The sequence below is a fragment of the Sinocyclocheilus rhinocerous genome, unplaced genomic scaffold, assembly GCF_001515625.1.
Source record: "Sinocyclocheilus rhinocerous isolate Xijiao unplaced genomic scaffold, SAMN03320098_v1.1 scaffold75, whole genome shotgun sequence".
NCBI lineage: Eukaryota > Metazoa > Chordata > Actinopteri > Cypriniformes > Cyprinidae > Sinocyclocheilus > Sinocyclocheilus rhinocerous.
In genome coordinates this window covers 39,401-52,217 of record NW_015632455.1, presented here as the reverse complement: position 1 = coordinate 52,217, position 12,817 = coordinate 39,401, and the positions used below count along the sequence as shown (strand labels likewise).

General features: G+C 37.8%; 1 protein-coding gene across 1 annotated transcript in view; it reads left to right on the top strand.

Annotated features, from left to right (window-relative positions):
* Positions 1–12,817, top strand: part of svep1 (sushi, von Willebrand factor type A, EGF and pentraxin domain containing 1) — a 77,918-nt gene that overhangs the window by 37,821 nt on the left and 27,280 nt on the right. The window contains exons 4-10 of the mRNA XM_016555162.1: positions 4,014–4,172; positions 4,301–4,480; positions 6,049–6,228; positions 8,380–8,574; positions 10,209–10,327; positions 10,431–10,560; positions 10,699–10,806. Coding sequence (XP_016410648.1) covers positions 4,014–4,172; positions 4,301–4,480; positions 6,049–6,228; positions 8,380–8,574; positions 10,209–10,327; positions 10,431–10,560; positions 10,699–10,806 — 1,071 coding nt within the window. The remainder of the gene's footprint in view (positions 1–4,013; positions 4,173–4,300; positions 4,481–6,048; positions 6,229–8,379; positions 8,575–10,208; positions 10,328–10,430; positions 10,561–10,698; positions 10,807–12,817) is intronic.

Genomic DNA, 12,817 nt, shown 5'->3' with positions numbered 1-12,817 from the left:
TTTCAACCAGCATAACAAAAAATGTTTCTGAAGACAATCACCTATTGCACCTTTAATATTTGCATCATTTATGATTTATTTTATCCACCCGCGACCCACCCGCAAATAATCCGAATCCATTTTTTATTACCCGACCCGCGGATTATCCGCAGCGCCAGTGGATATAGGAAAAGCAAAATATGTTTGCTGCGTAAATCAGATGGACTTACTGAAAATGCAAATTCATTCTCTGCCAGCCGGAGGTGCTTTAAAGCGGGAGAAACAGAGGTTTCCCCAGTAATGGCTGTACACAAATCAGCAATGAGCTCACAAACGCTGCTTTATCAGGCATATAACATGCAAGATGAAATGAAAATGACATCGAAAATTTTCTAAAGATAGTCTTCCTTCAGAAATACAGTGAAATAAAAACACCCGCGCCTCGTTATGATTTTTAAATGTGCAGTACATGCTCATGTTTATTAAATTTTGATATTGTGGGGAGCCCACAAATAAATAAATGTATGGGAAACACATCCCACAGCACAACCACCTGAGCCCAACTTCAGTCTACTCATCACCTTAACTTTAACTGCGTTTGTAGCCGGTGCCATAGCCAGACTGATAAACAAACACAGACCGGAACCGTCTATAATTCCTGATAAAGCAGCTTCATGAGCGCTGAGCTGCTTTATGTACAGCCGTTGCCGGGGAAACCGCAATATTTCAGCGTTCCTAAAGCGCCACCTCGTGGAGGAGAATGAATTTGCATTTCCAATAAGCCTTTCTTGCTGTTTATGGTCAAATCAATGCAAATATCAACTCGTGTTTTTACGCAGCAAACACATAGAGTTGAGAAAGAAGATACCCTGTAAATAGTGAAATAAAATTCCTTCCTTCATATTTGTTGATATTTGTGTATTGAAAATATTTTGATTGACATTTAAACTCCTATCTGATTTTCTATATTTAAAAAAAAAAGGTCTTTTTTTTATTTGGGCTAGTTAAATTAATTTTCGGGCAACCAAAATCTGAAGAGTACCTGCCCGAAGGGCTACCAGGGATTTTGAAATTTTGCGAGCCCTGATGCTACATAAAAACATTTCCATTGTCAAAAAATACATATTGCTTCAGTTGGGTTTGACTTTTACAACTTCACCAGAAATTTTAAATGAGCTAACCTTCAACCATCTGACATGCTAAAAACATTCTAGCACTGTAAACCTCCTCATTCCCCTTCCTAGTTCACTCTCTCTTCTTACTCACATCCTTTCTTTGGACTGTAAGTTCTTGTCCATCTGTTGGGTTGAAGGCCTTTTTCCCCCCCTCTTTCTCTTTTCCTTTATTGTGGGTTTCCGGGAGGATGGGAGTTTTAACTTATTGCCTCAAGAGTTATGAGACATGCAGCAGGCAAACAGCAATCCAAATTAACACCAATACTGGACTTAGCCGCTGAACTTGTGAACTTCTTATTTTAAAAACTGTAAAAATAGCTAAAGGTTCCAGTTTCTACCACATGATTATCAAAGAGCTTATCCTGACAGAACCTGATATATAACAGAGCTACACATTCACCATTAAACACATGCTAATGTTCATATGTTAGATGTTGACTTTGGAATATTTTAAAAGGAACTTTTAAAAAGACATTAGAGAATGTTATAACGTTAACACATATCATTTACATTACATGAATGCATTTGGCTTTTATCTGAAGCAACTTACAATAAAGAGACAAACGCAATTTGTCACAATGCCAGGTTTATTAGAAGTCTAGATCAGGAAACAAGGTGAAATGCTGAATTTTTGTATTTTTGTGTCTCTGTGCCTTAAGGTTGTGTAGTTGATAAAGGTGCATTTTCAGCTGCTTCAAATCACATACAGATATAAAAAACTAAAGTTTCATCAAGTTTTATCATTATGGGATAATTTTATAGTTGGCTTTTTACAGTTGTGCTAACAGTTCAGACATTAGCTTAAACTTTTATGAAGTGTTGCTTTACTATACTTTAACCAGAAGCTTTCCACAGTGCAATTGGGTGGTTTTCAGTTTAGTTCGATTGGTGTAATTTAGCAGGCAATGTAATATATTTTAGGCACTAAAGTGTACTGAAGGTGACAAAATACAGCATTAGCTAGCTATTTGTAACATAAACATAATGTCTGTGAACACTTTCATTAAACCAGGTCAGTGCAAAATGTCTGGTAGAATGTATTTGCAAGCAATTCGACTTTCCAATGAAGATGTTTCACCACCCATCTCAATGACTTCATCAGCTGTTGGATGCTGGGGAATTCCAGCCATCAGACAGTTCCTAAAAGCCATTTGGATCAGCGACAAATCGTCTTCAATAGATACATTAAAACATCAGGGCATGTGTGGAAATTTAATAACGAGTTGCTTAAAAAAAAAAAATTTCCCAGCACTTTTTTGAGAAAGGAAACCCACCATCTTTCCCGCTCTCTGATTTCTCTCTCAATCTAACATATTCCATCTATCCATCTGTATGTCTGTTTCTCTCACTTGAGCACAGATGCACTTTTTTTTCATTGGTTTTGGTTGTATTCCTGTCTTACATTCTTTTTCGCCATCTGTCTGTTTAGTTCTCTCTTCCTGTCTCAGATTCACTGTCAGTCTCTCTTTGTTTATTTCAGTTCTTCTTACATAAATTCCACCATCTGCTTGACTGTTTGTGTCTTGGTGTTTGCTAGCTTTTTTTTCTCTCTCTGACTTTTTGCCCTGTACCCAACTGCTCGTCTTTTTGGGCCTAGTGTTCCAGAGCGGATGGCCACCCATCAGCACCAGTTTATAGAAACTGTCTCCCCCCATCAAAACTCAGAATAGCACAGTATTGCAACTGTTTCAGAAGCAGCTGGGTGTTATTTGCATGAATAATGACCAAATGTGAAATATTAGAAATGATGCCAAGGGTACTGGGAGGAAGGCTCAGATGAAACCTCTTTTACTCTTGCATATTACATGTTATGTAACTAGTCAAACAAAACGATGGTTGTCTGACTAGCCACTTGAGCCGTCAGTTTAATGATGGACGGGAGTCTGTCACTAATATAAACAACACCTGCGAAGGGAAATTTGTTAGATGTGGGTTTTGTTAAATCGACCAGACAGTCTGTCAAGATGACTTCTGGCAGTAGGTACCATTGAAGAAATTAATGCGAGATGGACTGACAGAGGAGAAATTAGGTGACTGCTTTTAAAAATGATGGAAGAAGTGTCCTATTACCTTAATTTAATCTCAAACTGAGGTCCAAACAAAGTGGGTTTTCTCCACTTTGACAAAGTTAATATGTCTGGCTGACTTGTACAGAGCAGCTATTGATAAAGAGTGTCTGGGTTGTTCCTCCTTCCACAAGTGAAATGTCTTTGATATTTTACATGAGCTTATGTGGGGAGGTTTTTAAGCATTTCAGCCAAAATTGTTCCAGTGAAAAACACATCAGTTACTTTTCTAAATAGCCTGAGAAATACTCTAGGAATTTAACGAATCCTGTCTTAACCTCCAAAACATACTGTATGTGTTATTTAAGCAATGGAAAGTTAGTGTTGGGGAGTCTTTCAGTTCAGTAACATGCTATCTAACACAGCATCTTATCACAAGGGTTTGTGTCTAGTGTTTGACGAATCTGTTGGGCCGATTTAATTGTGGCATGTATACCACAAAATGGTCCATTTAATGTGGCATAAATGAATTTCCAGAGAAATCACAGTCATGGGAAACAGTTTATTGCGTTATTAAACATTTTTTTTATGTTTGAAACAAACATTTAAAAGTATGAATCACTACTACTAATCACTAAGGATTGAAAGTTCTGAAAGAAGCTGAAAGTTACTTCACATAAATGTGGAGAAAACAAGACGCACACTGATTAGCATGACAACAGCAAAGAGAAAAGGTGGATCTAATGTTGCATTTAATTTTGAAACCGAATTTGAAGGTAGAGGATGATTTCATGAAATCATTGCTATCAAGCTCTCTTTTTACCTTTTTCTTTTACTTTTTTCTCGTTCTCAGCTTGTCCATCTGGCACATATAAACCTGAAGCAGTTACTGGAGGTGTGAGTACCTGCCTTCCTTGCCCCGGCCCTCATCACACATCCAGACCTGAGAGTACAGATGTATCAGACTGTGTGTGTATGGAAGGCTACAGACCACACAACAACATATGCCAAGGTGCTGATCTATCTGCTTTATATCTATAAACATCTCTGCTAACATTTCTGTTTATAGATAAGTGTCTGTATTTCAAACACTAAATTTAATCCTTTAACTCTCCCACTTTCTTGTTGTCCCTACTGCAGCGGTGGTCTGTCCGGTTCTCTCTCCTCCAGAGAATGGCTTCTTCATCCAGAATGTGTGTAATAATCAGTTTAACTCTGCATGTGGGGTGCGCTGTGTCACAGGCTTTGACCTGCAGGGAGACGGAATCAGACTCTGTCAGCCAGATGGGACCTGGTCAGGAGTTCAGCCGAGCTGCAGAGGTAAGGCACACCTGGATTTTATGACATCACAGGTCCTGGAAAGGGGACACAAACTGATTTATTCATTACAAGAACCAGAAGCAGAGAGTGCTACATGGATGTCTTTATATAGCCACTGGTGCTCATTGGAGGTAAACATCAAATAATGTTCACCAAATAAATCATCACCAGGTGTCCTGAAGAAGGCTGTTTTGCCAAAACGCATAGATCTACTTTTAACTAGTTGTAATGATTTAAGCCAAGTTCATTAAAGCTTTTTTATCTTACCACGTGAGTGCCTTGGAAGTATTTCGTCTACATAATCTGATTTATTCATTGTTTTTTTCTTTTCCTTTTGTTTCACTTTTTCTTTCGTTAGCTTGCCCACTCTCCACTCTAGTGTTATTTTTTGCCTCTAATTCCATCTAAGCGAAAAACATATTGGTTTTATTGTCAGTTTATGTGTTACAGAATTGGAAGCTCAAAGGGCCTTTAGTCACCCCATATGTTTCATCACCCCCAGAAACGCTAATATACTGCAGCCTTTGAGTATGTATGCGTGTGTGCAGAGGGGCTCATAAAGCCATTTCTCTGCCTGTCGGCCTGCAGCGCTCTGAGTTCATGTGTGTTTAGATAGCTAGAAAGTAAACTTTAATGCTTTGCCAACTATGTGAGTGCTTACACACTTGAACAAATTAATACAATATGTATATGCACAAACCAAATCACACGCTCAGACAGATGCATGTATGCAAGTTGACCTGTTAAGAGTTCCTTCTCAGTATTTCGTCTACATAATCTGATTTATTCATTGTTTTTTTCTTTTCCTTTTGTTTCACTTTTTCTTTCGTTAGCTTGCCCACTCTCCACTCTAGTGTTATTTTTTGCCTCTAATTCCATCTAAGCGAAAAACATATTGGTTTTATTGTCAGTTTATGTGTTACAGAATTGGAAGCTCAAAGGGCCTTTAGTCACCCCATATGTTTCATCACCCCCAGAAACGCTAATATACTGCAGCCTTTGAGTATGTATGCGTGTGTGCAGAGGGGCTCATAAAGCCATTTCTCTGCCTGTCGGCCTGCAGCGCTCTGAGTTCATGTGTGTTTAGATAGCTAGAAAGTAAACTTTAATGCTTTGCCAACTATGTGAGTGCTTACACACTTGAACAAATTAATACAATATGTATATGCACAAACCAAATCACACGCTCAGACAGATGCATGTATGCAAGTTGACCTGTTAAGAGTTCCTTCTCTTGTGACCTCAGGCCTGAAATAACAATATTTTGGTTTTTCTTTGTATGGAAATAAATTACAGGTCTCAAAGTCCCAACCACAGACTTAGCTACACAGGCAGCTACCAGCCACCCTCTTCTCAAGCATTTTCTCTTTTCCCTCCCGTTTGCTCTTAAAATCTCTCTTCTTCTCTAGTCTGTCCATCTTTTCCATTTTTGTTTCTCCCAGCTGTCCATTTTAGCTCAGTGTCGTTCCATGGATTCATTTAAATGCAGCAAAGTTTTAATAACATAGGACCAAACCTTCTGTGCGATGCTCTAACCCCTGTCTGGTGTGTGTGGTATTTTCCCATAGTTCGCTCTTGCCCAGATCTCTCTCCTACGCGTCGTGGGGTACTGAACTGCAGTGAGCGGACCACCCCCTATAGGCTGGAGTGTTTGGTGCGCTGTGAACAGGGCTATAGGCTGCAGGGCAGAGCTAGACTCACCTGTCTGGCCAACTCGCAGTGGAGTGGACCACAGCCCCGGTGTGTCGGTAAGATCGCAGTTCTATGTGTGTTTATGTAGGGATAAAAGGGCTGCAAATTGATGGAAAAATTTAAAAACCTACATTGTAGTGACCTACCTGAAGAGAAAACAAATTCATGAAGGGACTACAAGCTGTACAGGTTAAAGCAATAATAACGGCTCTATTTGACCATATGGACCAACCGCAGTACAAACCAGCGTTTTTCAAACCACAGTTTTCCCTTCAGAAAACATTTGTAATGCACCTCCAATCCAATTATCACAAAAAAGCTTTGTGCTTTGTTACTTCTGAAACAAAGCCTCAGCTTTCAAATCCTGTACATTTTATCACAAAATTAAAGCAATAAATGCCATTTTGACACTCTTAAATGTGGCATGACAGATAACTGTAGCGGTTTCAGTTCAAGCGGCAACGCGGAGTGCCACTTTATTACAAGTTATAGTGCGAAATAAACAACTGAACATTAGAAGGTATGTTAAAAGAAAAAGCACAGCTTCGCTCAAATAGCTCAATCAGCATTTCAACCGAAAGAAAGGCATCAAATAAAACAGCTTGTGAACAATGTCAATTAACGTTGCGTTTACCTCAGTAAAGTTATCCACACAGTTTGTTATTTAGCTATAAAAACACTAGAGGGAGCAGTTTATTATATATGTATGTTTAAATAAATCTGTCATGAAGACAAGTTTTTACGAAAACTACCTTATGTGCAATTAAGTTGTATACAAACGTTTTTATTTGAGTGTGATTATTTCTGAAAATAAAAACTCTCTTTAACTGGTAGTTGGACAGAATTAGTGCACAGCAAGACTCATCGTCCTGCCAAATTTAAACTGTAATCACATATATTTTTGTGTAGTCAGCTACACAAAGTCAGCTGTGGCAGCCACTTAGCCAGTTTTTACCCACAAACCTACAGACAGAGCTGGGTAGATTACTTACAAACTGTAATTCTTTACTGATTACAAATTACATGACAAAACTTTTAGTTAGTAGTGTATTGCATTACATTACACATTTTAGGTAATATATTCAGACTACTTTTTGATTACTTTTAGATGACTTTTGACCTAACTCGTTTATGACATTCATTTAAACAGTTAAATCTTGTACCATATTGATATAAAAATACAAAGAGAAAGAAAATATATTCCATTCATTGTTATTAACAACAAGAAGTGCATTAAACACTACATTACGTCAAGGTTTCCCAAACTGGGGTTTGTAAAGGAACTGCAGGGGGTTTGTGAGTTTAATTAAAAGCTAATAATTCATAAAAATGTAAAATTAAAATGAATAATTTTAAAATAACATCAATCAATTAGAAAACTTACTAAAAAATGAAATATTTTATTTGTTTACCTCCATGTCATGTGTAGGTTATTTTAGAAAGGAACATTTAAAAGATGAAAAATAGGAATTAAGGAGAATCAATAAATTACAAATAATTTATTGCTCTTATGTGAATAATATGCAATTATGTAATCAATAAAACTGTAACTGTAGTCTGATTATGAGTATTTAAAAATATAATTTAATCTAATTACAAGTAGTTCGTTTTGGAATCTGATTACCTAATCCAGATTACATGTAATCAGTTACTACCCAGCTCGGCCTATAGACACCTTATGCTTGGCTTCCCATATAAAAGTAAAAGGCATCTGTGAGCATGGCAAGTCAAAATACTCTTTTATAGCTTTTAACAACTTGCTTCTTAAATAACTGTATGTTTTTTGATCTGTCCGTCCCTACCTACTGTCAGTCAGCATTGCTTTGCTCTTCTCGATTTCTTCGATCTTTGTAGTTGGATCGTTTGGACTGATTTTCCAGCAATGCCTTTGGCCCATTTAAGTTGTATGACATGTTTTCTTGTCTTCACTGTAATTCTTTCACTCGATTTCTTTCTGTGCTCATCATTCTCTCTTGCTTTGGCAGTACAGGGTGATCCAGATGTCAGACTGAAAATCATTTGCTTGTGCGAGTATGCGTGTGTTGAGGTTGTTTCCAAGAATGTCAAGCAGTGTGGTCAACAACCGCTCTTACATTTCCCTTTCTGGAGATATTTTTGCACGCTCTCTCTTACTCTCTCATTCTTTTGATTTATCTTTGTGGAAAATGCTTGTTGTTTATGTTTGACTGTGTTTCTCTCTTTCTAAGAGGTGCGCTGTCCTCCGATTGTTACTTTGAAGCATATCAGTTTGTCACCCCCTGCCTGTGGGGAGAATGAGGTCAGGACCGGAGCGTCGTGTCAGTTAACCTGTCCTCGTGGTTACAGTCTCATCAGTAACTCTGAAGTCAGATGTCTGCCTTCTGGAAACTGGAGTGACAATCTACATAAAGCAACCTGTAAAGGTGATTTGTTTTCGGTTTGTGTTTATAATGACAAACAATATTATGTTTTGCATGTCCTTGTGCATATACATCTACACATGTGGCTGAAACCTCCCTGTTTGTTCTGCTGTAAAATGATGTGTTGCAATGGGACAGATGTGCTGCCAGTAAAACAGGTGCATTCAATTTGTTGCTGCGAAACCTTAAGATGATGAAGAACAGAATAAGTGGAAGATCATCAAACAAAGTTGCACCATTGTGTAAAACTAAAGAGTTCCAAGATCATAAAACATCAAAACCGCCCCTCCAAGCTGGAACCAACCAAAGGATCATTTAGTTTTGGCCTTCACTTCTGAACCTCTAAGATTTACTGATGAGAGGAGAGATTGTGTTTTCTGTATTTATGTGAGGTTGTGGCTCATCAGTGTCTATAGAGATTAGGGCAGAAGACAGCGTTTGCATCTGATGCGGGTTCTTTCTAGGACCTATTAGTCTAATGATAAAGTATTTGTTTAGCTTGGAGGGACAACAGAGGCTGTGTGATTAATAGGCTCTGCTCCAAGCTGGATGTGATATTAATAGTCAGTCAGTAGCTGTCAACACAGCAACACCAGCAAATGCTCTGTGCACATAGACTTCACATGAATCTATTCATGTAAACATGAGAGTTGTATCATTAAAGGAACAGACATATGGGTTTGGAACGATGTGAGGGTGAGGAAATCATGACAGAACTTTCATTTTTGTTCTCTTTTGGCCCTATTACTGTACCAGTGAAGTATTTGTTTGGCTTGGATAGAGAGTGCAGACTACGTGATTAGCATGTTATACTCTGAGCTGCATGTGATAATGATACACCTCTGTAAATAGATCATATCACCGCAACACCAACTACTTCTCAACATGAATCTAGACTCACATCATCAAACAAAGAGTTCACCCAAGAATCATTTATTCACCCTCATGTTTTAAACTCCCTTGACTTTATCTGTTCCAGTGAACACGAATGGTGATATTTAGCAGAATGTTCACACTGTTTTTTCTATACATTAAAAAAAGCATTTTTGTCTTTATTTTTCAAGTAAAAATATCTAAACAGTAAACATTAGCAACTTTCTTCTTGAGTATGTTTTTTTTTTTTGGTCTGTCCTTAAAGATTTGCCACTGACAAGATGGGATTTTTTTTTTTTTTAACTCATTTGTCATTTTTTTTTTTGACTTTTTGCCAAAAACGTAAACACATCAGGGAAAAAAAAAAGTACCAAACTGTCACGTTTGTGTACCATTACACCCCTAATATATATATATATATATATATATATATATTTTACATTTCTCAAAATATTATCTTTTTTGTTCCATAAAAGAAACTTACTCTTACAGGTTTGGAACAACATGAGATTGAGTAAATGGCGACAGAGTTTTCATTTTTGCATGAACTATTTCGACTTTTTTTTTAAATGATAAAAAAGTTCCACTCCAAAAGGGATGACTTTTTACATTTGAGATGTTTTACACAGAGCATACGATGAGATAGCTAGAGGTAATGAGTGACATCATTATGGCATGTTTACATCAGTAATTAAATCAGTAATTGGTAATGGGGTTGACGTTATGGAGACTTTCGAGCCCTGAACTGATTTTCTCCTCTGTAGATATAGAACCTCCATGGATTCAGTGTCCTGGTGATGTCATCACAGAGACAGATGAACATCAGAGGTCAGCTAACATCAGTTTGAGTGCACCCATGCTTGGGGACAATTCTGGAGATGAGGTGAGTTTTACATCAGCTCTTTAATTTTTTATTTTCCATTATGAGTCAAAGGAGCAGGTTTTGTGTATTTGTTTTAAAATGAGGTTTTACCTTTCTTCCTCAGGTTGTGGTGCAGGTGACCCCTGTTCTAAACCCCATGCAGCCTTTCCCTGTAGGAACTGAGTTCATAACATACACAGCAACCGACCGCACAGGAAACAAGGCCAACTGCTCTTTCACTGTTACTGTAGTTGGTGAGGTTGGATTCCATCTACAACTGATAGTAATTTACATGGCCTTATTTAAATGTTGTGTTTTTGCCAAAGCACTATAATATATTATTTTTTGCCTTTTGCAGTATAATAGCTTTGTTCTATACTATGTTCTCTTAGATACGGAACCCCCCTTGATTGACAGGTGTCGATCTCCACCCACCGTTAAAACCACTGGGAAAAAAACTGCAGTATACTGGGAAGAACCTCAGTTTTCAGACAATTCTGGTAAATACAAGTTTAATTTTTAAGAGCGTGAAAAAGACAAAAAAAAGTGTTTAAAGGTGCACTAAGCAGAATTTAAAGTTAGGCTGCATGTTTTCTGGCAAATGATATCATCAGTTACTCCTTTAAATAGGAGAAAGGGTACTCATGAATATAAATTCGGTCGTACTCAAATAATTTAACATGATCTTTTACTATTTTAATAAATATAGACAGCAAATAGAGGAACAATGTCAATTGTTAGGCCATGTTTATACTTTATTTTTATGTTCAGATAAAATAGTAAACAGGTCCAGGAAATTGTAGGCCTTACTGGAATGATCTTGAATCTGGTGCGTGAGAAAATTAATCTTCAGGAATTGACGTTTGGTACAATCATCACAGAGAGGCTTTTAGTTGTCTTTTAGTAGCTGCAAGGAATGGAAATGGTTTGATTTATGAACATTTTAAGAACTCCGGGAAGGAAATGCTTTCCTATAAAAAATATTTATTGATTTGGCACCTTAAGCAGCGATAAGGATTGGAGTCAGGATTTTGGTCTTGGACAGGTAAAATGACTTTAGTTTTATCCTAGAACTGCAAATACAGTGAAGAAAGAAAGAAATTAAGTTTATGATACAGTGGTTATGGAGTATGGAGTTAACCACAGTTGTTGTGTTAGAATAAAACAAGATAAGATAAATAATTTGTGCACACAAATGCATTTGTGCAACTGCACATGCACTGCAGATTCCGCAAGATAATTCATTTTGTTCTTAACCAGTTCAGACGTGAATACACAGACACACACACACTTTTCCAGAGAGAAGTTCCAGGGCTATTCCAAACTGTCTGACAAATGTCTGGGTCTGCCGGGTTTTGGAGGGAGTTTTGTCTGTACTAAATATAAATCAGCGTCAGGGTGTGGGCATGGAAAAGCAAAACATGCTGACGTTGGGGTAGTGTGGTGTGACGTTGACAAGCAGCCTCAGTGTGGTCACAAAACCTTATTTTAGTAGATATATGTATGAAGGTTTCATTACAGTTGTGGCTACTGATATGTGCATGCAAATAAGCATGTGTGTCTTTGAGTGTGTGGAGTGTATATGAACCTTGAAAGACTCTATTGTCTGACCGCAGTGTAGCACCCTTAGTTCTGTGTCATTAAACAATCTAGCAATTACTCTCCTCTGGCACCAAGGCCTATTATTCCCAGGCCTCATGAGGAGCAGTACAGTAGCATAGCACCCTTTGTAGGACTTTGTGGTTGACCAGAGCGAGTCCTTGTGGAGCTCCACATTGCTCCCTGTGGTAATGTCTGTGAAAGTACCTGTTACATCATTGGCTAATGGCAGATTGCACAAATAAAGCGATGTGTCTGCAATATTGCAAACAGATGCAGGCGTATATACACTACATGGCCAATAGTATGTGTACACCCGCCTCTAATTAACGGGTTTAGCTATTCTAGTAATTCCAGTGAAGATAAATCTTAATACTACACCACACAGTGACGTTCTAGGGAATTGTGTGCTTCCAAATTTGTTGCAACATTTTGGGGAAGACACTTTTATGCTCGAGCATAATGATACCCTAGTGCACAAAGCAAAGTCTGCAGAAAAACTGCAAACTGAGTCTGGTGTGTAAGAACTTCTCTGGCCTTCACAAAGCCCAGACCTAGCCTCAACCGAACACCTTTGGGATCAATTGGACACGCTTTTGTCTGAATGGGAACAAATCCTGCAGCCATGTTCCAGCATCTAGTAGAAAGCCTTCCCAGAACTCTGTAAGTGGTTATAGCTGCGAAGAGAGCGATGAATAGAGATGTTTTGTTTGTTTGTTTTTGCTAATTAAATATACAGGCACATATTGATTTTATATAACATTACATGAGGTATTCACCACTGTACCAAAGTTTGGGGTCAGTAAGATGTTTAAATGTTTTTGAATTAAGTCTTTTATGCTCAACAAGGCAGTAAAAGTCATTTTAAAAGTCATTTTTTAAATCTTACTGGCCCCAAACTTTTGAATGTTG